This window comes from Pempheris klunzingeri, chromosome 8 (genome assembly GCF_042242105.1).
Source record: "Pempheris klunzingeri isolate RE-2024b chromosome 8, fPemKlu1.hap1, whole genome shotgun sequence".
In the NCBI taxonomy this organism is placed as follows: domain Eukaryota; kingdom Metazoa; phylum Chordata; class Actinopteri; order Acropomatiformes; family Pempheridae; genus Pempheris; species Pempheris klunzingeri.
In genome coordinates this window covers 1,226,617-1,253,356 of record NC_092019.1, presented here as the reverse complement: position 1 = coordinate 1,253,356, position 26,740 = coordinate 1,226,617, and the positions used below count along the sequence as shown (strand labels likewise).

General features: G+C 43.0%; 1 protein-coding gene across 1 annotated transcript in view; it reads left to right on the top strand.

The window, feature by feature from the left end:
• The first annotated feature begins 3,678 nt into the window (after positions 1–3,678).
• Positions 3,679–26,740, top strand: part of LOC139204781 (collagen alpha-6(VI) chain-like) — a 29,233-nt gene continuing 6,171 nt past the window's right edge. The window contains exons 1-32 of the mRNA XM_070834778.1: positions 3,679–4,294; positions 5,082–5,655; positions 5,973–6,598; positions 6,816–7,388; positions 8,219–8,770; positions 9,394–9,972; positions 10,946–11,527; positions 11,623–11,972; positions 12,520–12,598; positions 12,984–13,129; positions 13,565–13,657; positions 13,835–13,888; positions 14,052–14,123; positions 15,269–15,295; positions 15,439–15,483; positions 16,372–16,425; positions 16,728–16,790; positions 18,303–18,368; positions 18,947–19,000; positions 19,936–19,971; positions 20,083–20,145; positions 20,848–20,910; positions 21,598–21,660; positions 22,455–22,517; positions 22,595–22,645; positions 23,855–23,890; positions 24,018–24,080; positions 24,171–24,233; positions 24,329–24,364; positions 24,452–24,488; positions 24,598–24,609; positions 26,177–26,670. Of these exons, the coding sequence (XP_070690879.1) occupies positions 3,679–4,294; positions 5,082–5,655; positions 5,973–6,598; positions 6,816–7,388; positions 8,219–8,770; positions 9,394–9,972; positions 10,946–11,527; positions 11,623–11,972; positions 12,520–12,598; positions 12,984–13,129; positions 13,565–13,657; positions 13,835–13,888; positions 14,052–14,123; positions 15,269–15,295; positions 15,439–15,483; positions 16,372–16,425; positions 16,728–16,790; positions 18,303–18,368; positions 18,947–19,000; positions 19,936–19,971; positions 20,083–20,145; positions 20,848–20,910; positions 21,598–21,660; positions 22,455–22,517; positions 22,595–22,645; positions 23,855–23,890; positions 24,018–24,080; positions 24,171–24,233; positions 24,329–24,364; positions 24,452–24,488; positions 24,598–24,609; positions 26,177–26,670 (6,285 nt within the window). The remainder of the gene's footprint in view (positions 4,295–5,081; positions 5,656–5,972; positions 6,599–6,815; positions 7,389–8,218; positions 8,771–9,393; positions 9,973–10,945; positions 11,528–11,622; positions 11,973–12,519; positions 12,599–12,983; positions 13,130–13,564; positions 13,658–13,834; positions 13,889–14,051; positions 14,124–15,268; positions 15,296–15,438; positions 15,484–16,371; positions 16,426–16,727; positions 16,791–18,302; positions 18,369–18,946; positions 19,001–19,935; positions 19,972–20,082; positions 20,146–20,847; positions 20,911–21,597; positions 21,661–22,454; positions 22,518–22,594; positions 22,646–23,854; positions 23,891–24,017; positions 24,081–24,170; positions 24,234–24,328; positions 24,365–24,451; positions 24,489–24,597; positions 24,610–26,176; positions 26,671–26,740) is intronic.

Here is a 26,740-nt window from a genome sequence, read left to right as displayed (position 1 = left end):
CACAGACAACAACAGTGTGTGAAGGATTAGTTCCCTCCGTCATAAAATTCAGGTATCAAATCATAATCCAGTTCACTGTATACAATGCATCCCGATCATAAAAAAAAAAAAAAAAAAATCAAGTGACTCATAAATACAAAAAGAAAAAGTATTGTTTAAAAGCCAAACACTCACTTTTACCACATTAGCAGACCTGTATGAAAAGAGAGTACAACCATTCTACCAATAGAATAGAATCTTTATTATGGATTATGGATTAAACTATCCTCCGTCTGTCTGGAGAGTTACCAGAGATTTGTCTTGAAGCAACCAGAAAAGCTAACTAAGGTTGGAGTGGGTGAGTGTAGTGTTAAAGCGCTTTGAGTGGTTGAAAAAGAATACAGGTACAGTTATTTAGTGGTGAGCTCATCGTGCACCCTGAGGTTTTTTAATCTCTAGTTTCAAAAAAAGACATGTAACTGCTGAAAACTCAGGAAAGGACACATACAGTTGTATGCTGTAACCCAGCTACAGTAAAATATAGAATAAAAGCCCAATTCTGATGTACAGACAGAAATAAAAAAGTAAAGGATTAGTGTTCATCTGCAGCTGGAGGAGGGGGAGTCTGACGGTTGGGTCCTACCCTTCCTCCCCCTCCTCTTCATCCTCCTCCTTAAACAAGCCTGCAGCTCCCTTCACGACCGTGGGACTCCCGTGTTTGGCTGCAGAGGGAGCAGATGCAGCAGCAGATCTGTAAGTGACTTTGAACGTCTTTCTTTTTGTTAGTTCAGTCGGGATAATTAAAGGTGTTACACCTGACGCACCTTTAGATAACAGTGGACTGATCTTTTAAGTGAGGACAGTGATAATCAGACACAAGCAGAGTCAGCAGATTTCTTTTTTGGGGGGGGGGGTAGTTGGTAAATTGTTGCAATTGTGGAAGTAAATTTTCTTGATTTTATTGGAAAAAAGAGGGAACACATCCAACACATACTTAGTGAAGTGTAGAACCTAAAATGTAGAGTTGAATTAATAGAATAAATGGATATACAGTCAAAAACAGCACGAGTTGCTGTCTACAGGACGACACTGTATATCACCTGTAAAGCATCTACAATATGTTATCTTTTAGGAAGAAAAGATTGTCTGGGCTTATCGACAGAGAAGTGGATGACTATATAATTTGGGTTTGGATATTCCACTTCCTTCTGATGAAACTGATTTCCAGTAATGTAATTTATAATCCACAGGGTACGTGACTGTGACTAAATGTCTGAAAATGCTAAATATGTTATACAGAAAACATATCACATCAGAACTTAGCCAACGTACCTCAGATAGGATTTCATTTTTTTCTTGAAGGAACTTTGCATGAATAATGGAGCAATTAGTCGACTCTAGGATGCTTCACATCATGACCCTCTCAGTGCCGCGTCTCCATGGAAAAGGGAAGTGCAAACGGGATTCACTGGTCATTTGATGTGGTCATTAATTTGCCCTAACACACTGAAAGAAATTATAGTTAAGTTATGTAATGAGCTGCACTGCTAGTGACTAGTGTGCCTTTCTGTTTGGGGCTTGGAGCGGGTGACTCCAGTGCTTTTTAAACTGGGTGCTTTTGTACTTTGCACCTGCAAGAATGACCTGAAATGTGGTTTGCTTGTGTTCAGAATGAATGAATGCAGTTTCAGGGACGGCGGTGTCTGCAGGCAATCCAAAGACACTCGTCAGCACCGGTTGGGTTTAGTCAGGTCCCGTCTGACCCGCACACAATCAAACACGAGTAACTATTGAGCCACGCTCCAACAAAGTTGCCCTGCCACTGGTCCAGCTGTGGCTGTCCTGTAGTTCTGCTAGTTGGGTTGCTGGGAGAAGCTGCACAGAAAGCAGCGGGAGGAATCTGTCATCTTTTGCTGCATTTGATTCAACTCAGACAACAGAGTTTTACTCCTGTAACTTTCCGACTAAAACTGAGGTGACAGAAGCAGCCCACAGCTTTTCTGCTTTGGTTCAGCTCGTCTGCAGATTCAAAGCGACATGCTGAATGTGATCTGCTTAGAATCACTTGTTACTCACTGTTGTTAAGATAAAAAGTTTAGCTTGATGCAGCTTCAACTGTAGGAAAGATATGATCCTAACAACCTAACAGGTAAAAACCCATGAAAACAAAATGATGCACAAAATCATTTGGTTGAATTTGGTTTTTCTTTTGTTCTCACAAGTTTTGTGGCAGATTTGATTACTGCTTACTTCTGTTTTATTTGCTCAATCATTTTGTCATGAATTGTCTTAATGAAATAATTTTAAAAAACAGGGCTCTCTGCTTCAGTCATGAGCAGAGACTGAAGTTAGACTGGATGGTTTCAGTGCATCTGTTTAAATAAAAAGTCTAAAGCTCCATTAATAATTATTATCATTATTATTAGTAGTAGTATTGTTATTATTATTATGTCGCAGAGATATGTACATTTTATAGTTAGTTACTTCTGCTGTGCTTCCCATCAGCAGTTGATAGAACATAAAGTTGATGTAAATCTGTGGCAACACAAACCCTGTGAAAGTGTATAGAGAGCAGAAGAGTTAAGATGTGCTGTTTGGGACAGCCTGTAAATCAGTACAATCTCTCATTTAAATGTCTTTCATTTGTCTTTCTGAACATACAGACTGTGATTCATTTTAACCCTTCAGAGTCTAGGACCGCCACACGGCGTCAAAGTCACATGTCGCACGTTTGAAAACGTAAAGCTGTGACACAAGCACGCAGGTGCTCAATTCAAAGACTGTTGGAAAGCGGACACTTCAAACTTTTTACAAGTGTTTGAATTTTCTCGATGGGCCTATTAAGACTAAATTTATGAAGAGCCGAAGTCGCGCCCTACAGCTCTTCTACGAGTTAGAAGATGCTGAATCTGAGGAAGAACGTTCTGATTCTGAGGTATTTCAGAGGATGAAGTGGATGCTGCACGTGAAGACGAACGAGAGGAGGTGTCCGCACAGACCCCCGCTCCTCCAAAGATCCAACTAGTTCCTGCTCGGATTTTGTGTTTCTTTTGCACTTTTACATACAGTGTGTCCATATATTATGTCAGAATAAATAAATAAATACTTGTAGAATCACATAGGTGAGGTTGTGCTGAAAAGAAAGACATAAAGAAAGGCAAGCTAAGCAGTTTTAATGGGAAACACAAAGGTCAATGAGAAGTAGTTAAAAATACCGTTTTACCCCAGACTCTGAAGGCTTAATTTAAGGGGTTCGTTAGAGTCAGGACTCACCCACCCATGTTTCAATGATTAAGTTTGATTTGTGTCCAAAACTAACTCCTGTTGTGGCCTCGCTGTAGGAAGAGAGAGACTGACGAGCCGTCCCAGCATGAAGGGAAGAGCAAGTCTTCTGTTGAGCTTCATCGTAGCAGCGTGTTCCTATGGCGCCGCTGCCGAGGCAACAGGTAGGTGTCTGAACAGGTTTAGTTTTTGAAATGACAGGTACAGTAAATGCTTGGTGTTGATGAGGTTTGAACAATAAGCTACACTGACAAGATCCATTTTAAAGTGAAGTTTTTACCATGTAAACCTCTCGTTTATAAATGAGGACAGAGTAGAAAACATGTTTAGGATTTTAGATATTAATGGTGTACGCCACAACTGATGGAATTGGAGCGACTCTGAGATTTTCCCAGAATACCTTTGTTGGCTCATGTAATGGCGTCCTTTTTCATCCCCTGTCCAGTGTGTGAAAACGCCACCGTGGCCGACATCGTCTTCCTGGTCGATGGCTCCTCCAGCATCGGCTCTGATAACTTTCAGGAGGTCCGGCAGTTTCTCCGCAGCATCATCGACGCCCTCGACATCGGCCCTGACAAAGTTCGGATCGGCTTGGCGCAGTACAGCGATGAACCTCACAAGGAGTTCCTGCTGAAGGACCACATGGACAAGAACTCCCTGCTGGCTGAGGTGGACACTTTCCCCTACCGAACAGGGGGCACAGAGACGGGCAAGGCCATCGACTTCATCCTGACGCAGTACTTCACCAAAAAGGCGGGGAGCCGAGCCAGCCAACGGGTGCCTCAGATCGTCGTGGTCATCACTGATGGGGACTCCACGGATGATGTGGTAGCACCTGCACAGCGCCTGAGGCAGCAGGGAGTCATAGTGTTTGGCGTCGGGGTAGGAGAGGTCAACCTGAAGCAGCTTGAGTCCGTCGCCAACCGGCCTCCAGAGCGCTTCCTGTTCACCATCGGTAGCTTCCAGGCTCTGCAGATGCTGACCAAGGGTCTGCTGCAAACAGTGTGCGTCTCCATTGATGATCAGAGGCAGGGTAAGGCAAACGAGCAGAGGAAACCTTATATAGTTGTCATTCATTTTGTAATAAAACGTAACAATAGCGATGTAAGAAAAGAACTAGCAAAACTCTATCTAGAGAAAAGCACTAACGCCAAAAGCATCTGTGCCTGCTTATAAGGTTTGGGTCTGTTGAGATCATACTGGGTTTGTTTGTTATTGAACCAGAGATTGATTGATTGTCCCATTCTGCTTCCAACCCCTGGGGGTCCACTTTACAGATTGTTTACTTCTGTTATGATCTGCAGTCAACTTTGGTCATTTTGTCAAACAGGCCGATAACTAACATTTCCTTTAAGGATTCACACTGAAAATGCAAGAAAATGTGTATGGGTAGGTGTAGTGTAGGTGTCATTGTGCTTTAAAAATGTGTTCCTGCAAAGTCTTGTCCAAAGATGTCCAAAGGCAAAACTTTACCTTATTGATCCACTCAAAGTCAAGATGAATATCCTGCATTATATAGGCAAGAAAGTGTTTGTGCTGATGCTCCAGCTTGTACAACACATGAAAAAAGTAATGATGTGAAGCCTGATAATAGAGAATTTATACTGGTCAAACTGAAAATACAATCATTTGCAATCTCATTCAAGTTCAAAGGTCACTGAATTCTTTTGCCCAAGGACTCTGAGGTCTGGCTGCGATGAGTCAGACCTTAACCATCCAACAACCTTTGTTTGGAGAATACAGTCACCTTTAACCTCATGATCAGGCTTTACTGTACTTTGATAAGAACTAATGCATTTTTCCTTTCTGTTTTCTTTCAGCCTTGGCGGACAAGCTTACAGATATTTTCTTCCTGGTGGACAGTAGCGTAATTCAAGGACAGTTCTCCATGTTTAAGTCTGAACTCACCAAACTGATCAATCAAATCAATGTTGGGGCGTCCGCCTACCGTGTCGGTTTGGCCCAGTTTGGTAAAGATACCAGCGTTGAATTCAGGCTTAATACTTTTCAAACTAAACAGGAGATCTTAACCGGCGTCAAGGGTTTCCGCCTGCGCCCACAACCCAACCAACCAACCAACCTGGGCAGTGCTCTGCAGTATGCCTACAATAACTTTTTCTCCAGTGAGGCAGGGGGCCGAGCGCAACAAGGCTCCGAACAGCTGTTGGTCGTTGTGAGTGGAAAAGACTCAGACGATCCTGTGTTTAGGGAGGCTCGTCTGATCAAGTCAGCAGGGATAACTGTTGTAGGGATGGGCGCAGGAGGACCAAAGGGGTTAATGGATGAAATTTCCAGTCCTGGATACTCATTTGATTCTCCCAGAGTCACTCTTTTGAAGTCCTTACTCGTAACTGGGATAAACAAGACCATTACTGAAGGTGAGAAACATCATCCATCATTCCTTATCTACCATCTAACCAGTAAATTTATCTCTTGTTTTGTCATTTTTCAGTTAGCTGGTCAGTTAGATTTGTAAGATGTAAAGCAGACTGCAAACAAAACCACTTTTTAAACAATTCGATCTTGGTTTTTAATTGCTAATTACTACTTTAGCCCATTAGTCACACGTAGCTCCATAAACAAATGAGCTGGTCTGTTATGCAGCAGAAATGTAGACACTCGGTTACATGATGAGCATTCCTGTAATAATTTAAATCTTCACATATATTTGAATGGTTAAGTACCAGATAGCTCAAGTTAACTAATTTCACTCCTTTCACAGATTGCAAAGGTGCCAATGTGGCAGACATTGTGTTCATCGTTGATGAGTCTGGAAGCATTGGAAGTGCCAACTTCCAGCATGTGCGTTCTTTCCTGCACTCGATTGTGAGCAGCCTTGATGTCAGTTCGACTAGAATCAGAGTGGGCATTGTTTTATACAACGACAGGCCCAAAGCGCAGGTCTACCTCGACACGTTCAATGACAAGGCTGAAATCCTCCAGTTCATCAAGATCCTGCCTTATCGTGGAGGTGGTACGAACACTGGAGCTGCTCTAAACTTCACTCGGGAACAAGTCTTCATTGAGGAAAGGGGCAGCAGGAAGGGCGTCCAACAGGTGGCGGTGGTGATCACCGATGGTGAATCCCAGGATGATGTGAGCGAAGCGGCAATCATGCTCCGTCGGACGGGTGTTACCGTTTATGCTGTAGGAATCAAAGATGCCTCAGAGACCGAACTAGTGCAGATGGCATCTCACCCACCTTATAGGCATGTTTTTAATGTGGCCAGTTTCACTGATCTGAAAAACCTGAAACAGAGCCTGCAGAAAATCATGTGCAATAACCTCATTCGCCAAGCGATCACCGACACTACAAGCAAAACGGACATCAAAGAAGGTTTGAACCATCGTCTTCTGACAGTCCTCTTTGGTTACATGAATAGTGACACCAGTCATGAACACACAGTTTGTAGATTGAACTTGTTGGCTCTTGAGTAGCTTTTCTTTAAATTAAACATTTTGTCAAACATTTCCCAGTGTTTAAATGATCGCTTTTAACTTTTCCTCTCGTTCACTGTATGTAAGAACTAACTGTAATTGCTTTTCCTCTCCAGCTTGTAAACAAAAGGACGAAGCAGACATTTTCTTCCTGATTGATGAATCAGAGAGTATTACAAACCAAGACTTAAGTGACATGAAGAAGTTCATTATTGAGTTTCTTCAAACCTTCCGTATTGGGCAACAGCATGTCCGCATAGGACTTGTGAAATATGCTGATAAGCCAACTTTACAATTCGACCTGAATACCTACTCAGATGCTAAACAAATGGAGAGAGCCGTCAATGCTATTGTTCACGAAGGACGTGGGACAAAGACAGGAATGGCACTATCATCCATGGGACCCTATTTTGAGAGAGCAGTGGCCACTCGTGATCACAGAGTCTCAGAGTACCTGATTGTCATCACTGATGGAGAGTCCACCGATGAAGTCAAGGGTCCTGCAGACAAACTGAGGGCCCAGGGTGTCATCATTTATGGTATTGGGGTGAAAAGGGCCACCAAAAAGGCAGCCAGGATTCAGCTGAATGAGATTGCCGGCGACCCGAAGAGGACTTTCTTTGTTAATAATTTTGATGCTCTGAAGTCCATCAACAATGACATCCTGACAGACATCTGTACTCCAGACGGTGAGAAAAAGTTAACTAGTTTAGGCTTTAAATGCATATCTAGCATATCAAGAGCCAAGGTGAAACCAGATTTTCTGGGCTTTGCCCTTGAAGTAAGAAAACCTCATAAAATGACGGCCTTGATGCGTAACCGTATATCAATATTGTGAGGGGTGGTACACTTCCTCTGCATGATAGGAAATGGTAATGTCTTTATTTAATATTTTGTACTTTTGGCAGTTTTTAATGAACACCATCTCCAATAAGCCCTAGACCACCGCAGGCTAAATGTCAGCTGAACAGAAAAAGTCATTCAAGCGGCTGTGGCTAGCTTAGATATGGCTGTAAGAACAGGGTCAGTATTTCAGACAGCGGAAATGACATCTATAACGTTTTAGAGAGCGTTGGTAAATATGAATAGAGGAGCATGCTGCACAGATTTGGCATATTTTAACAGATTACATCCAATATTGGCTTCACATGAATTTAAGAATGCATTTTTGTACAGAAGGAGTTATGGATGTTTTCCTGTTTAAGGTATGCTCAGACTGAACTCAAAACAAGTTTAGATTATTCACAGAGATAATCCTCAAGAGTTTGAATGTTGGGGTAATTTTGCAGTCGGTGTTAATTCATCCCAAACAATAACTGTACAACTGTGAGCGTGGATGAAAGATTCACACCTACAGCGTGCATACGTTCATGTGACTGTTATGTTCCTCTTCTTTTTGTGTTCCTAACCTTACATTAAAACATACACAGTTTCAGTTAAGTGTTATGGACATCGATAAGGAAAACTCATGGTATTAAAAAACTAGTAGTTTAAAAATGTCTATGTTCTGTGTCCACAGTTTGCAAAGACATAGTGGTTGATGTCTTTTTCTTAATGGACAGCTCTGAGAGCATCAATGAGACAGACTATCAGAAAATGAAAGAATTCATGAAGTCTATCATCAGCAAGTCCCCTGTTGGGCAGAATGAGGTGCACTTCGGCCTCATGCAGTTCAGCACCAATTACAATCTGGAGTTCCCCCTCAACCGCTACTACAGCAAGGAAGACATGATGAAAGCCATCGATGGTATGCGGCAGATGAATGAAGGCACGCTCACAGGGAAGGCCATCACAGAGGTGTCGAAGTATTTTGATGCGAGAAGAGGAGGGCGTCCTGCGCTGAGGCAGAGGCTCATAGTGTTAACAGATGGCAAAGCCCAAGATGAGGTTAAAGGCCCCGCTAAGGCTCTGAGGGACAAGAAAGTGGAGATCTATGCCATTGGAGTGGATAAAGCTGTAACCGCCCAGCTGATAGACATCAGTGGTTCATCAGACAGGGTCTACAATGAGAGGAACTTTGATGCCCTGAAGGACTTGGAGAACAAGGTGACCTTGATAATCTGTGACCCAGGTAAGACCAGTACCCAAACTATCAAAAAATACCAGAGTATGAGATTGTTGCAGATTTATAGCCTGCAGGTTGATCTCTTCTTGAAAATGAAAATGTTTCACAGCTTGTTCAAGAACGTTAAGCATGTGTATCGCCCATTAATATCTCATCACAAATGTTGTCTGAGAGTGGTGTGATCTACATGTTGTATCTTTACTGTTAAGATTAACAGGTGAAATAGAAATCTATGTGTGGTTTTGCTGGTTAGCATCAGTACTTGGTGTTGACCAACAGCCATTGGGAAGAGTTACTGCATTCAGCATCTCACAAGTCTCAGACTTGAGCTCTGCTCTAACTCTACGGTCAACAAACCTAGCTGACTACCAAGTGGACTGATGACCAGCTAGCCAGCTAACAAGATACAACATGAAAATCAGACAGCTTAGTCTTTGTGCTAAGCTGGGCTAAACACAGACCAGACATATCATTGTGCCGAACACCTAGAGGTTAAGTTGATTTTATCTTGTCACACAGCTTTTGATTTTACAGAAATCACGTTTCTAAAATATTTGTGGATTTTTTCTCATGACTTTCCCTGCTGACACCCCTTTTACTCCATGTCTTTGTCTTTTTTCTTTAACTAGATTGTACGAAGACAGAAAGAGCTGACATAATTTTCCTGGTGGACGTCTCTACAAGCATAGATTCAACAGAGTTCAGCAGCATGCGGACGTTCATGGAGTCAATAGTAAACCAAACCATAGTTGGCAAAGACCTGACTCGCTTTGGGGTCATTCTCTACTCCACCAACCCCACGTCGCATTTTACTCTAAAACAGTGTGTTTCCAAGCAAAAGATTTTTAAAGCAATAACAGATGTGGTTCCATCAGGAGGAGACACCTACACGGGCAAGGCCTTGGCATACACATTACAGTTCTTTAACGCTGAACATGGTGGCCGGAAAACACTCAAGGTGCCTCAGATTCTCATGGTGATCACAGATGGGGATGCCCACGACGTTAAAGACCTGAAGCCATCATCTGATGCACTGCGGAAGAACGGGGTCACCGTCTTCAGTATCGGAGTGAAAGACGCAATCAAGGAGCAGTTGGACATCATGGCTGGTGGTGACACATCCAGGGTTTTCTATGTGGACCGTTTTGAAGGCCTGAAAACTCTATACAAGAATATAACTTCTGTCCTCTGCAATTCCACTCAGCCAGGTAAGAGTGTGTCGTGTGGTTCTGATTTAGAAGTTCATTTCCACAGTTAAGATGTAAATTTGTCCTACATCTTCTGAACTCTGCTTTGGCTATGAGATTTCATTGGCTAATTCAGCAAACTCTCAAAACACAATACATATTTTACTTTCAAACTCTGTGGTTCCAGACCATGCTGACAATGCGAATTTCTTGATGAATCAGAAATGAGAATAAATAATTTTAGTCTTTAATTTATTGTGTTCCGTTAATTTAATACTTAATTGACCCCTTAAACTCCCATCTGTAACTTTTTGGCACAAACCACTGCATTATGGGAATCATTTATCAAGATTTCCTTCCTTTGGTTTTGAGGATATTTCATAAAGATTCAGACAAATGCATACTTAAATACTAATTATGTGTTCATCAATACACCCAACAGCCTTCCAGCTCTTGATTGGCTGAATACACCAGATACTTGCTCATGTGGGGATTCTTGAATCCTTAATGTTGAATTCCTGAATCGTTGGATCTCTCTCTAATTAAAGAGTTTGGTCTGGACCTGCTCTTTATGTAAAGCGTCTTGAGATAACGCTGTTATGAATTGGCGCCCTACAAATAATGATTGATTGATTGGTTGTGGGTAAAGCATGCAAATTACCTACCATCACAAATTGGTCACATTTTCAAAGTCATGATTCTCTGTTGAGCCAGTTGAAAGGTCAAATGCTAAATTGGCGTTTGCCAATTCATTGCTGCAGACTCCAAGAACCAGTTGGAATGAAGATGAGAATATCCATTATGTTTTCCATCAGTGGATTTTGTGTGTCCAACTTCTTTGTCAACAGCATGGAGGGACATCAAACAACAGTAAATTAGAGAATCCAGAGAGTGCTGTGGCCAAATGTAAATCATGCTGTAGCGTGGTAATATCACAGCACACCTGTTTATCAGTAATGTGGACAAATGCCTTTCTCTTGCTTTGCTTTGGCAGCTTGTGAGAAAGAGAAGGCCGACCTGGTCTTTCTACTCGATCAGTCCAGCAGCATCAACGAACGCAACGACAACTACAAGATCATGAAAAACTTCACAGCAGAAGTGGTGAACAGCTTTAATGTCAGTGAGGCGTTTGTGCATGTTGGACTTGCAACGTTCAGCGACGATCCTCTGCCTGAATTTTACCTCAACCGGTACTCCAAGAAGGAGGATGTGATATCACACATCTTAAAAATTGAATACAATGGAGGAGACACCTATATTGGAAAGGCCTTGGATTACATCAGGGATTATTTTGAGCTGTCACGAGGCAGCCGTATTGGCGTCTCCCAGAATCTGGTGTTGATCACAGATGGAGGTTCCCTGGATGACGTGGAGGACGCAGCTGACCATCTCAGGGCTCAGGGGGTAGAGGTGTTTGTCATCGGCATTGGAGACATCCATGACCTGGAGCTTTTGCAGATCAGTGGTGTTCCGAAAAGGCTGTTCAATGCACGAAACTTCAACAGCTTGGCAAATATCAAGAAAAAGTTAGTCGACACCATCTGTGATAAACCCCCAACAGCTGGTGAGTTAAAAAGTGTGGCATTGCCTCCCTGTATGTCCTCCCTGTTTCCACCATTTTCTCTGTGTGTATGCCTGCCAAAGATAAAGACATTTCTCCCTCTGCTCCAGACTGCCGCATTGATATCGCCATGGGATTTGATATTTCTCAAAGAACCAGAGCTCCTGATGAGAAGTTTTTTACCGGCCACGCCAAGCTCCAGACCTTCCTGCCAGAAATCGTCCGTTATGTGTCCAAGGTAGAAGGCCTCTGCTGTGTACCCACACCTGTACAGACCAACATCGCCTTCCAGGTGGTAGATCGTGATGGACGTTCCTTGTACGACACAAACTTCCAAGGCTACAGTGAGGATGTGGTGAAGAAAGTCATGTCCCTACAGATATCGGAGCCTACCTACTTCAACACTGCCCTGCTGAACTTCTTTAAGGAGAGGTTCAAAGCGTCCGGAGCTGGTGTGAAGGTGAGAGTGAGACAGCTTTCAGCCCTGCTAAATCCTCATCGTGTAATTGTCTTAGATTGGTGCTTCCTTGTCCCATGGCCACAGTTTACATTCAGCATGCTGATGTTAAGCGGGTATAATGCTTACCACACTGACAATAATGGTTTAGCATGTTTAGCAATAAACACAACGTGGAGCTGGTGCAGGTGGGAATGTCGTCAGTGTCGTTCATGTGTGGTCATAAATCAAATTGTGATTGCCAAAGGTATTACCACTGTTTGATGTTTGTACCAAATTTCATGCTAATTCATTCAACATTTGCAGACATTTCACTCAAAACCACAAATGTAAAACTCATGGTGACTCCAGAGCAAAAGTTGGGGGATCAAAGTCATTAAGATTCATCCTCTGTGGACCATGAATATCTGTACAAACATGTAATCACTGTGCAAAATATTTCCTTAGATTACATAAATGAGAACAGGAAAAAGCAGGATTCATTACCAACCATCTCTCCACCATTATCATGGACTCTCACATTAAAAAACTGACAAATGTCATTAATCAGGTGGCGGTGATCTTCTCTGACGGACTGGATGAACACGTGATGAAACTGAAACATGAATCAGAGCTGCTGCGACAGTCTGGTAACACTTCTCTTTCTCTGCTTCCAGTTTTCCAACGTGTCTTCTATCTCCTACTATTAAGATCAACAAAAGCAGGAAAATCAGCATGAGATCTGACAAAACTTTCAAGGGGTGCGACAGGTTGTGTTCCTGATTTCAACAAAAATCACTAAAACAAGCATCCAGAATTTACTGAATTGAGCCAGTTAGTAAACTAATTTAAACCAATTTATTTAAAGGCATATTCTGCTCATTTTCAGGTTCCTAAACGATATTAAAAGGGGCTTTTTGCATAATTTGTCTTTTACAATCCAATGTTTAATTTTGTTGGCGTGCCTAATGTCACTATGCTTGTGGAGAAATAACATTTGACTCCTTTAATCCAATCTGTGGTTTTTGTCTGCAGGGGTCAGTGCTCTGCTGATCGTGGCTCTGGAAAGAGCGCATGATGTCGCCCAGCTGCAAGCGGTCGAGTTTGGCCGAGGATTTGGCGACAAGCCTCCTCTCAGCATTGGCATGCCGAGCGTCGGCAGCACCATCCTCAAACAGATCGTAGGTCATTCATGTTACTGCGAACTACTGGCAAAAACATGTGACGGTGTGACACAGTCTGTGTCAGGAAACTAGTTAGTACAACTAGACACAATGTCTCTACTTGTTGTGAACGGTCAGGGTGAAAAGTCTGCCATCATAGCCTCATCCTGCTGCATCCCACCACCTCTCTGATCCTCCTCCAACAACAGAGGGCCCAGACTACAGATCATAAGAACAAACTTGATTCTCAGAAAATGTTTATTATGTGTCTGCACTACAGGAAATATCCTCACACTTCTGGTCAACTTTTTTACGATATATGGTTTGTGAATAAATGAAACCAAAATGATGTCGCGTGGAGACAGACTTGCTCCTTCCAACAACTCTAAAGCTGTCGGATTTACAGAAAGCGTTGTTTTCTGCTCACTGTCTCCTTCTCTGCTCTCTCTGCAGGACACAGTGTCAGATAAGGAGTGCTGCAACATCATCTGCAAATGTTGGGGACCCGAAGGTGTCCGAGGCCCTCCGGGCCCCCCCGGGCCAAAGGTGACCTGAATACACACCTTTTAACTTTAACCATGATGATGACGGCACTGGTAGTGATTTCATGAATTGGAAAAAGGAGGAGGACATACTTCAAGCCTGTCCTTGAATTCCAAGTTTAACCTTGGTGACATTTTTTACTAATCTTATCTGTGTGCACGTTGTGTGTTTTATAAACAGGGTCTTCCTGGACGGCCGGGGCAGCCAGGCTTCCCGGGAGAGGAGGGAATCCCTGTAAGTGCTTCCTCACTCAGTCTCTCCATACAGTGTTTACTCCTTTACTCATTTTAGACCAACTTTGGTTAGAAAGCAGGAGGCTTTTCAAAAAAAAAAAAACAGAATCAGATTAAGGTCTGCAATTTGTTGTGTCACTGCTGGTTTTGCCTGGTCGTTGCAGGGTGAGCGAGGGTTACCTGGACTACCTGGACCTCAGGGCATCATGGGCTGTCCTGGAGCCAGAGGAGATAAGGTACAGTACGCTTTAATACTGCTGAGAGGAACAGTGAAGATTATTTAGTATGAATCAAACCTTGTTCATAGCGCCGAGTATCAAAACTAGCCAAAGGTTTATCACAGAGGCAGACAGATGATATGAAAACACAGGATATAGATCACTGATCGCTGCTCTGCTCAAATTTGTTAACTTATTCTCTGATTTGTCTTTTTGAAGTTACTTGTATTTTGTTTTTATTTTTTGAAAGTGACATTTTATTATTTTTTCACTTATCATTTTGTTACAGGCCTGAGCTTAATGAAATAAACAGATGCACATTAAGTAAACTGATTAAAGATATCCATACAAATACAGTATACATATGTTGTTGATTATAAGGGGTGGGGGGTTGTAATGATGCCTTTAAATACACACATAGATACACAAACTAATCATAGAAACACACGTACACTCTATTCCTAAAGCACCATTGTTTACATTGGTTATTGTTTGGAGCTTTCCAGTCCATTGTGACACTTCCTCCTTCAACTGAGTCATTTAGATTATTGGATTAGTGATTTATCAGTGGCTGCCACACATGTATGAAGCTGCTGTCATTTCCTTTTAGTCCGGCACTGAGCCTGTCCGTGGGAAGTACTCTACAGATTTCTCTATGCTGTTGCCTTACCTATGGTTTTTTTTTCTTGGATCCAGTTTAATAGTATACATTTCTTTCTGGGAGAGACTATGTCATTTAGTCAGAGTATTTTTTTTTTGTTGCAATTTGCCTTTATACATAATATTTTAACTATTTTGTCAAAATAAGTGTAGAAAAAGTTTTGGAAGAGGTACAGTATCTATTCTAACATTTAAAATGTCCAATACCCCAAATCAGTTCAGTGCAGTCCAATCTGTGACGACCACATCTTTCATTTCCAGCTTTTCTTTATTGAAAATGCATTTTTAAAATCACTTACAGTAAAAAAAAAAGAAGATAAAGAAACAATCAGTGATTCACTGTAAAGACTCCCACAGTTTTCAGCTATTCATATGTATCAGATCAAAACATATTTCATACAAATATTTAAATGTTTCTGTGAGACCAGGCTGTGAAATGTTGATAATGATGGTAGGATATAAAACAACATGTTGTCAGATGGCTGATGTGTTTGTGTCTGCAGGGCTATCGAGGCGGCACCGGCAGGAGGGTGAGTGACTCAGGGCCTCTGGAATGTAAAGTCAGGAGAAGTGATTTACTTGTGAATGTTTGGACAAACAAATGTTTCAGCTTGGACGGAGTCTCATCAACAGAGAGTGAGATGTGACAGTTGTTTCTCCTACGACGCTGCAGGGTGACAATGGAGAAGACGGACTGGACGGAGTCGATGGAGAGCCGGTACGAATGGAGACATCAACACTTCTAATTATGTCTCATGCGCACACCACTCAGTTAACTTGTTGCATTCAACAAATTTCTCTTGATTCGAATGAAATTCTTGAGAATTGTAGTCAGTTTGAATTTACATGAGATGCTGAAATCAACCAAATTAAAAAGAAATAAAACCAAAATAAGTTAAACTGATATTCTGTGCATACCATCATCATCATCATCATCATCATCATCATCATCATCATCATGTTCATCACCATCTTCATCGCAGTTTTAACAGCTTTGACCTTTTAACCCCTTACTGCCTGAATTTATTTACAATTCAAGCAGATGCTAAATGAAGTGGAGATTGTTAATTTGAATATAATATAGCATAGCATAGCATAGAATAGTACAATTTAATAATAGTAAAATATATATGTATATACGCATAGAATATATATTTATGTATGTATATATATATGCATCTATGTATATATAATGTATACATAGAAGATGCATCAACCAGCATTAGTGGGATACGGAGGCCACCTCAGCTGCATCAAGACCGGAAGCGGTTTGAGGCGAATTCGTGACAACAGTCAACAAGGGGTTAAATCTAAGCATAAAGAAAGGTTACCAAGTTCAAGTCCACAAACTGAGTAAGAGCAGGACAGAACGGGGCTTTTTCTGACTTAAACTGAAGCCCCACGTAATAATAAATGAATTTAAATAAATAAATGTAGTAAACTTAATGCACTTAGTTGGTCTCTGTGTTTGTCCCCTGAAGAGTGAAAGCAAACAACAGCTTGGTAAAGTCAGGCGTGAAAACACAGTAGATCTCTGGTCTAGTGTTTGAGTTCACACTGATCAGCCTCTCTGTCCTCAGCTGTGTCTCTGGTTCTGTGTTCGCAGGGACTGAAGGGACCAGATGGAGCCAAAGGAGCCAGAGGACACACAGGAAACCCAGTAAAACTAAAAACCTTTATATTATCTCTGCATGGAGGTCCTAGTCTTCTGCCTTTGGGCTGTGGAGAACTTTTCTTAATGAAGATCTTAATATTTAACAATCCTGGAAAACATTTGATTTGATTCAGCTCCAGTATGATGAATAATGCTTAATTCACGATTGAATAAATGAAATACTGGCATCATCATTCCCCTTTTATGTCCACATATATTCTGACTGTAAGTTAGCGGAATAGCTCTTTATCTAAGTGTTGACCTCTGAACTCGGCTGGTTGCTTGACAGGTTGATATGTCGTCCGCAGGGAACCCCGGGTATCAAAGGGAAGACGGGGCAGAAAGGAGAGCGAGGAAACAGCGGAGATCCGGTGAGAACACAGCAGTTTGTCTGCTTTGCTTTTGCCGTCGACGTCTTTGTTTCAGCGGGAGCTGACATTAGTGAAACAGTGGTGGACGGCGAGGAGCGGCTGGAGAAGGTCACATGGTCCACCGATCCTCTTATGACATCATAAAGGGAGCCCAATCCAAACAGTGTTTGTTGGCCAGAGACAGAGAAGGCAGACAGGAAGACAGGAGGAGAGGGATAAGACGGCGTGTTGTATGTGCTGTAACCATTCAGCTACCAAGGCGCCCCAGAAAGCAATTAACTGAAAAGGTCATGAGTAACTAGAAGCCAACGAAATCAAATAATTGTATTCGGACTCCAGAATGATCTAGTTTCAGGTCAAACTATCGAATATTCAAACGCAGACGAGAACACAGTGTATGAAGGTGTGTCACAGGTGAGTACTTTTATGGCACCCTGTAGTTCTGCTCCACTATATTTTACCTTTTATTCCACTACATTTATTTGACAGATATGATTACTAGTCACTTTACATTACAATACTCTACCAGTGTTACTCCAGTGTCACTTATAAAAGGATTTATTGGATTTATTAAGACAACTTACAACAACCAAGACAATGAAATCGAAAAAAACACAAACAGTCACTAGATGAGACTGAATCAAATCCCATAGAGCCCAGGAGCCTTCTCTCTGCTAAAGGAGCCACTTCCTGTCCTGGGCCAGGTGCACCTCATTCAGGACTAATCAGGTGTAGGAGACCTGGGCGGAGCTACAGGCAGGAGAGGAAGAGACAAACATCCAGCTGAAACCATGACTGACGCTTACACCAGGGGCTCCCAAACCTCTTACAGTCTAGCAGAGCCTCTGGTCACATTTTAGATGTTTCCCCTTTAAGATAAGATAAGATAAGGTAAGGCAGTACTTTATTTATCCAGAGTAGTTACCGCATGTAGCAAGTAGGGAAGAGTGCAAATGTAAATGAAATATAAGAGTAAAGGGCCTAAAAAGAACCAGTTTAACAGAAAGGGGGTCAGAGATCTGATCTAGTGGTGTAAGTTTGTTTGAAATAAAAGATTTATGACAAAGCAACAGGGAGGGAATGTGTTAAGGGTGTGAACACGACCAGCTTGTTGCCTTAAACAATATTTAGACTGAAATGAAGAGTGCTGCGTGAGAATCTGCATATTTGGTTGTTGCTGAGAAAGAGTCTTCACTGTTGGCTCAGTAGCTTTAATGGGCTTAAATCAGATCAACAAGCCCTTCAAACTAAGTGGCCCTGCAGATCTCAGCCAAATCCTCCTGTTACTTCTTGAGAAAATGAGCTAAAAGACAAACCGTGACCTTTTAGCAGAGCTCTCCATATCAGTCCCCCATGAGCTCACTCTGAGGCTCTTCCATTATTGATTGATAAATGACTATAATATCAACGAGAATCTAAAATCAGCTCCGTCTTCAGTTAGAAAGCAGTACAGCTGTTTATCTGTCAGGACTGACTGAGTGACGACTGTGGTTTTGTGTTTTTGTCCGACAGGGTGAACCGGGTACTAATAACACCGTCACAGGACCCAAAGGAGACCCCGGCAACCCAGGTTTACCGGTAAGAACCATCACAGACTGCATGTGCAGTCAGACTGATGCTGGGAAGTCCCACAGAGCGCTGCTGTAGAAAACGGGTTATGGTCCTGTTACAGTACGACCACGTGACTGCAGCGAGGGGTGGGCTATCTGGCCGCTGTTTAACGTCAGCTACGGTCCACCATCTGATTCTGCACCATTAAAACACAATATTTAGAAAGACGTTACCCTGGTTGTTATGAAGAGGCCAGAAGACAAAATAATACAATAAAACTTAAAGGACTCACAACTCATTTTAAATCCCAGCTGTTGAAAACTTTGAATGGAACCACGCCCCTCGCTGAATACCGCCTCTGTTAACTGCTTTAGTTTTTTTTTGTTTGAATGCTCAAATGCTTAGGGTCAGGGTCAGTGTTTTGTTTTTGTCAAGTGGGAGGCTGAGTGAAACTTTAACCCCCCCAACCCTTTTTGGATGAAATTTGACTTCTTAGAAATTCTCACGGGACAGTGACGCCACAAACATACGATCTTACGTCCCATGAGGCATTGCTGCATTTATATATAAAGGAGTTGACCTACAGCAGTAATATTAATCCACAGGGAGAACCTGGGAAGGACGGGCGGCCGGGGGAGAGCGGAGTCACTGGAAACCCGGTGAGATTTCTGTCTGTTTTGTCTCATCAAATGTAGCCATGTAGTGGTGAAATATAAAGTATTTAAGCTCAAGTGCAAGTACTGTGAGGTTGCTGCAGGAATCCATTTAAAGTACAGGGTTCACAGAAAGTTAGGGATATTCGACTTTCAGGTGAAATTTATGGAAAATGTAAAAAGTGAATGCTTCAGTGATATTTTATCATGAAAGTAGGGCATTTAAGTAGAAGCATGCACTGGTGATTTTATTCATCTTAAACAATTTATTGAAAGAAAATCTAACAACAGTGGAGGATAAACGAGGGTAAACGTAAAATTGGGATGTGGCCAAAGGACGTCCACTCCTCTCCTTTCTGTGACTCTTCCAGTCTCTGTATCACTGTTCCAACCTCCTGATGACACTCTGTGACCCTCTAAGCTCAGTGAACACCTCCGTCTGAGGACTTCCTGTTTGAAGCCTCCAGTGTTGAGGTGCTGCTGATCAACTGTTAGGTGTCGTCTTGGTCTCATGATGTCAGAATGTGAACAGCAGGATGAGGAGGACTGTTTAAATACCAATTCTAACTGAAGCAGGAAATGTATTGGTGGTGGTTCATCCTGAAATTTCACCTGAAAGCCGAATATCCCTAACTTTTTGTGAGTAGTGTGTATCTAGATAGATAGATGTTTGTTTATGGTTTTAAGTTATGCTTTGTGTGGTCTGTGTTGATTTCCTCCACTCGGACTGTAAAGTGACTGCAGAGCTCAAAGAGCTGTCAGTGAGTTTGACAGTGATTAGCAGCTTCCAGTGTTGTTGGATGTTCAGCACACTGGGATCATCCTTTGTGCCTTTAATCCAGTCCCGTCACAAAGTGTTGACGCTCTGGCCTGTATGTGAAGACTGAAGAACACATTGTTCATCATTAGTCATCTGCTGCTCTTTAAATTCTGCTGTGCAGGGTTCAGATGGAAGGAGAGGCCCTCCTGGTGAGAAGGTAGGAGAGGAGCTCAAACACTCCGTAGGCAAACATTTATACACCTGTAGCACACTGACACACTCCTTAAACTACCTGTCTGTCTGTCTGTCTGTCTGTCTCTTTTTGCAGGGTGCGCCTGGAGAACCGGGAGGTCCAGGAGACCCGGGCAGCCCAGGTGCTTCGGGTCCACAGGTGAGTGATGAGACAGCAGCTGCCAAAAAAAAGGAAGTTTTGGAAGTTTGACAGGTGTGTAGGAGGTCAGCGAGGATCCAGTGGATCTCCTAAAGGTTAATATAACACACTTACACAACAACAAGGGATGTAAACGAGGATTAATGCAGACAGATGTGGAGTCAGGTGGGAGGGTGGCGGCGTCTCTCTGGTCAGGAAGGTGGATTTGGCCGATTTTGTGTGATAACTTTGAGCCTGGTTCTGTTTGAGGTTTCTTCCTGTTAAAGGGGAGTTCTTCCTCCACTGTGTCCTAATATAGCATGTGATGCTGCTCTGTGGGGATTCTTGAATCCTTCATGTTGAATTCCTGAATCTTTGGGTCTCTGAATTAAAGAGTTAAGTCTGAGCTGCTCTTTATGGAAACCATCTTGAGACGACAGTGTTATGAATTGGTGCTGTATAAATAAAGATTGATTGATTTGATAAGTGGCTTGGCTGATGTACAGACTAATTCATTCCTGAATAAAGAAACCCATTAACAATCCTCCCCAATCCAAACTTGTCTGCACAGCGGTCTCATGAGGAATGCAACATAATCCTCAACTACATGAACATGAAGAATCGTACTCGTACTCTTATGACGGGACTCTGTGAGGGTGCACGTATGATAACAGGCAGGAGAAAGAGCAGCTCTGTCTAACCCGGTCTGTGTCGTCTCTGCAGGGGAAGAGAGGGGGAGGCGGTGAACCGGGACTCAAAGGGATCTCTGGCTTTCCTGGACCTCAGGTCAGTAGGTCACCTGGACATCCTCCTGCCTCAGGTGTCTCAGCCTCAGACATGCTGAGGCCACATGCATGTGTTTGTGTGTGTATCTGCCTGTTTAAAAAAACCTATTGTACTGACTGCTGGTAAGGGCTGCAAGTCATCAATAACTGCTTCAGTCTGAGATGTAAAGGCATTCGGCAGCCGTACAGTCCACTAAAGTTATGAGTGACAGGAGTAAATCCCTCATCTGAAGCTTTTACCACCATGTTGGCTGTAAGTGTTGCCAGTTGGGCAGGTGGGTTAGGTTTAGCTTCGGTTATGGTGTAGCAGAGATCACCTGGCTGATCTGTGTCATGAGTAGCTGTGGTAGAAAAGAAAATGCAGATTTTAGGAGTTTTCATCCCCCACTGTCATGTGAATATTGTTTAAATGAGATAAGCAGCAGGTGGCGCTAATGCTCCAGTCAGGTACCATCAATCCACTGTAGAGGAAGAGGACACGATGAAAGAGCCTCATTAAAGAGCACGAGTCAAACCTCAAATGGTGGAAAAAAGGTAGAAAACAGGGTGGAAATGATGAATCCTGTTTGTTTAATGTGTTAATTTGTATGAAAGCAGACAGACTGAGCCTCAGTGTTCGATGTGACCGTAATGAACGCAGTAACTGTTCTCCAGTCTCAGCTCTGCTCCTCCTACTCTGACCCTGCAGGGTGAACCAGGACCAGCTGGAGGTCCAGGATTACCTGGACGCCATGGCGCTAACGGACAAAAGGTCTGTGACGTCATTTTCTCAGAGTGCCTCATCTGTGTGAACACACTATGTGCAGATAAGATTATTCTGGCTAAGCTACAGCTTGGCTATCGCGCAGTCGCTTCCCCTCTAATATCAACACCGTCCGAGATGCAGCCACAAAAGTAAGAAGTAATGAAGGGGCCATTGTCCACCCAGTCGAAGAGAAATAAGCTCTGTGTCGCAGATCCGTCCGCTGGCTGATTTTCCAACTTCGTGTGAGAATATTCTTCAGAATTAAGGCTTTGAAAGGGTGGCCTTGCTTTATTATGCTACTGTATTATCATATTAATGACACAAAATGGTGTTGAAATGACAATAAAGGTTATTGTAATTATTACAGGGACAATATATCATCCAACAGAAGTATTTATCGTCACAGTTCATGTGTTTCGATGATTCATGAGATTTAAATTGATGATTGCAATCCCACTGAGTTTGGTTGATGGATAATCAAAAATACCTCAGGTGGACGGGATTCTGCCACTTGGATTCAACAAGTATTTTCCATATTTTAAACTCAGCTAAGAAGGTTTAGTAGTTAGACTCTCACACAGACTTTATACAAGCAGGTATATACTATTAGTGGTATCTGTAATAATTGATATTTTGGGTTTATATGTGTAGCAGCTTCTGGACTACCGTCTCCCCGTCTCCTCAGCTGAGGAATAAATTCAGCCAAACTGAACCTCAGCCCTTCGTCATTGTCTTTGTCTTTAATTCCTCATCTCGGCCCTGAAACAGGAGGTTTAAACGGTTTGTTGTTGTTGTTGAAGGGCCAACCAGGAGGTCCGGGTGTTAAAGGTGCTCCGGGATCACGGGGACCCAGAGGAATGCCGGTAAGGAGCAGATCATCAGCTGTGTGTAGATTTATAGTGAAAGCAGTGACTCAGACCGTCTGTCTGCTCTGTTTCAGGGTCAGGATGGAAACGACGGTTATGGACCTCCAGGACCCAAAGGTGCCAAGGTAGGCCTGACGTTAACAGACTGAAATACAGAGTCCAGATTTAGGGCACATTTTAACCACATTTCCAGAAAACGGTGGGAATGAAACATGAACCCCTGCCTGTGTGTGAAGCTGAGTTCACTGGTTGATGAAGACGAACAGCAGGTCACGGAAAACACCCTTAAAGAGTTCTGTTGGAAAAATCCAGTCAGATTACTCCTGAGACTAGAAGGAGATTTGTGGTGAGATAAAGGCAGATCACACTCGTGTTCTCTGGGACTGTCTGAGAACAGCAAAGTGTTGAAAGTGATATTAAACACGACACCTGACACGGGAAAAGACTGTGAGGGCGGATATCTGGTTGGTTTAGCATGTGGCACCCAAGAAGACAATCAGGAGGAAAATGAGAAACATTTACAAGACTAGACATTATTAACACATTTGTATACGAACAGAGATATTTGAAAATGTTTCTATATTGTAAACCCTGCTCAACAAAATGAAAGGCAGTAAGTCAAAAGAATAGAAACACACGTATTATCTGACACTTTTGACCAGGGGTGCCCAATACGCTGATCGTGAAGGCAGTGCCGGTAGATTGCGTGACATTAAAAAAATAGATTTTAGTCCATCATCTGTCATCCCTGATTAGGACTAAGCGGTTTAGAAAATGAACGTATGTAATGAACGGCGTTTGCGACTTGATTGACGTACAGGGCTCCAGTCTGAGAGCTCTTCTCTGCTACGGGTCCCCGGCAGGGACATGTGGTCACACACGCTAGCTACTGCAAAACTCCAGCTTTAGCCTTCTAATCTATATCTACGAAAGAAGGGATACTCTGGGATGGGGAGCAGGACAGGAAGGATATTTGACTTTCAGCATTCAGTGCAGGTCATCAGAGGAAGGTAGAGACCAGAAATGTACTGAATGTTCCAGTTACTCTGGTCACTGTGTGCATTACTGCTGTCAGTTTAATGTGTAACACCAGCGGTTACATTAGTGGCAGTTATGCAGTGTACGCCAACATACTTTGTGTATATATAAAGTATTCTCAGTATATATAGAAATGAATATATGTTTAGCATTTTTAATGGAGGTAGATCATTTTGACCTGGTCATTTTAAAAGTAGCTCGCAAGCCGAAAAAGTGTGGGACACCCCTGCTGTAGATGATCCTCTCCAACTGTCCCACCCAGAGTCAGACTCTCACTTCTCACCTTCTCTCTACAGGGAGATCCTGGTTTTCCTGGTTATCCTGGTCTGCTGGTGAGTCTACTTTCCATGAAAATAAACTAAATAAACCCTGCAGACAAACATGAGCGAGCATGCTGGAGTCCAAACTGTTCAGACACGAGCGACGACTCCCTCGTTTGTGTGTTTTCTTGTGTTTCAGGGTGAAGACGGTGTGAAGGGGACCAAAGGAGATCCAGGACGTAAAGGGAACCGAGGTCGAGGGGTGAGTGACGCAGAGCTGTGCTGCTTTTCTCTTTTGGTGGCTCTGTTTTTGCTTCGGCGGTGACTTTTGTTTCTGCTCTGATGGATGCAGGGATTCTCAGGCCATTCGGGAGAATCGGGCTTGCCTGGAGACCCGGGTGACCCAGGACACATAGTGAGTGGGCACTGAGACTTTAGACGCCTCGTATGTGTATATATGACCTGAAACTCTAAACCCTTCACTGACATTTCTCCTCTCCCTCCTGCCAGGGTCCCAGAGGTCGTCCCGGAGCCAAAGACACAACTGTAAGTCCACCTTAAATTCACTTGACCCGCTATAACATGAAGGGAAATAATAAATACATTCTTCCACAACCTTCTCTGTTGTCTCAGGCATGCGAGCTGATCACCTACATCAGAGACAACTGCGGTAAGTGTTGAAGGGTATGCTTGTGAATCAGCTGATTTCTTTATCGGTTGCAAAACGCGTATCTGTGAATCTCACTAACTCTAAATCATTATTTCTCTCCTCCACACAGCATGTTGCCAAGGTATGTATATCACCATTTTGTCACTCCGAACAACACGGTAAGTACGATAGAAAACCTCAGCTGTAGGATTTATCCCTGAGAGGCCAAAAGTATGAGATCATCAAGCAGAGATCAACTCTTAACCTTTTTCAGGACTTCTTGGTGTCATTTTTCATGTCTGTAACTGCTGATTTGTCCTGTTACTTAGGTTCAGTGTGTAGTGCAGAGGTGGTTTGATGATTCCTGATTATTTGATGGGAGTTGTTGACCACATACATTAAGTTTCTGCCTCAGAGAAACCTGATGAGTGATGCAGGACGCCGACGCAAATCATCCTTCATCCTCGTTTTGCAATAGTGGACTGTACACTGTACATTATTCCCTTATTACACGACTTTGTATGAAAGAAATGTCACAATTACTGGTTTTAAATGCTTGTATTAATTTAAAAACTATTTTATTGCAATTTTATAGCAACGGTCTGCTATAGAGAGGTGAAGTCCCGCCCCTGTCGTTACAGTAGAATTAATTCATCCCCTTTGAATTGTGTCATGAATTGCACACATGATTTTTGTCAGTTCAAGTCCGTAAAGCTGCTAAAGTGCCTTTTTAGTTTGGGGTGAAGCAAACTACACCCTCTCGTCTCCAACCGTATCCGTCACCTTCTAGCTACAGCCAAACAAACACGCTGCTTTCACCCAGACATTATTCACTGGTTTAACTGATCAGGGATTAGATTAAGGCCACAACACCACGTTACTGTGTTTTCTGGATGATCTTCTGTGTTTTATTTGGTGGAGCCGTTTTCTTCCTGTCTGTGAGCCGAAGAGACCACCTGAGCATTTTAAGCAGACTTTAGTTGCCCTCTAAAACTTCTTGGAAACATTTATACTTAATTTCAGCTGGTGTTACAGGACAGTATTGGTTGTCAGGTTGCCATTGGCAACCATTTTCAGAAGCGTTTGGTTGCCATCACTAAAAAAATTGGGACAAACTGCAAAACGTGCACCCTGAAATAAACTAATAAAATGATAAACTGTAATTTGTTGCATTAGTGATGTCTAAATATTGCTGGCGCAGGCATCTGTTTGAGATGATGGAGAAATGTTTGGCTTAACTGTCAACATCACAAATGAGTAAATTGATTCAAATGAAGCTAAATGAAAAACAAAAAGGGAAATTAGAAGTTTTCAGAGACAAAGTATCCTGACGTCTGTATGGAAAATTACATCCATACATGTGCAGCATACACAAGTATAGATGTAAGGTCACTAAAAATGGCAATGAAAAGCTGATACCTGGTATCCAGCCTGGAAACCACTGTGTTAACCCTGCTTTAATAATGTTCCTCCATAGTTTCTGTTTCAAAGGCTACGTCACCACAGACGTCCTAGAAAGTGTTCGGGTCTTTCTGGGACCTTGATTGGTGCATCTGTTGGCTTTAGTTTCCATCTTTCCTCTTACGTTTAACTACAACTGTTGAACCTCTGAACTTGCTGATGTACTAAGTCTGAACACACCTTTCCAGTTTCCAGTTTGGCCGTTTTGAGTCTTTATTGTCCACTTTTCTCAACATGACCTCCTCCAGGTCCGTCGAGTTGCCCGGCCTACCCCACTGAGCTGGTGTTCGGTCTGGACATGTCTGAGGACGTGACCCCTGCAGCCTTCGAGAGGCAGCGCTCCGCCCTCCTCTCCCTGCTGGAGGACGTCTCCATCGCTGAGAGCAACTGTCCGACGGGCGCTCGCGTCGCCGTGGTGGGATACAGCGCCTATACCAAGTCCCTGATCCGCTTCCAGGACTACCACCGCAAGGCACAGCTGATCGAGTCCGTGAGGAACATCGCCCTGGAGAAGACGTCCAACCGACGCCACCTGGGGGCCGCTATGCGCTTTGTGGGTCAGAACACCTTCAAACATGTTCGTGCAGGACTCAGGATGAGGAAAGTTGCTGTCTTTTTCTCCAACGGGCCGTCACAGGACAGTTCTGACATTGTACCCGCCATGATGGAGTACCGGGCCCTCAACATCGTCCCGGCGGTCATCTCCCTACGTAACGCTCCGGCTGTTGAACGAGCACTGGAGGTGGGTTTGGTTCATCAGCAGAGATCAGATGCTGGGATTCAGTTTTGTTCTCTCAGGGGAATTAAAGCCA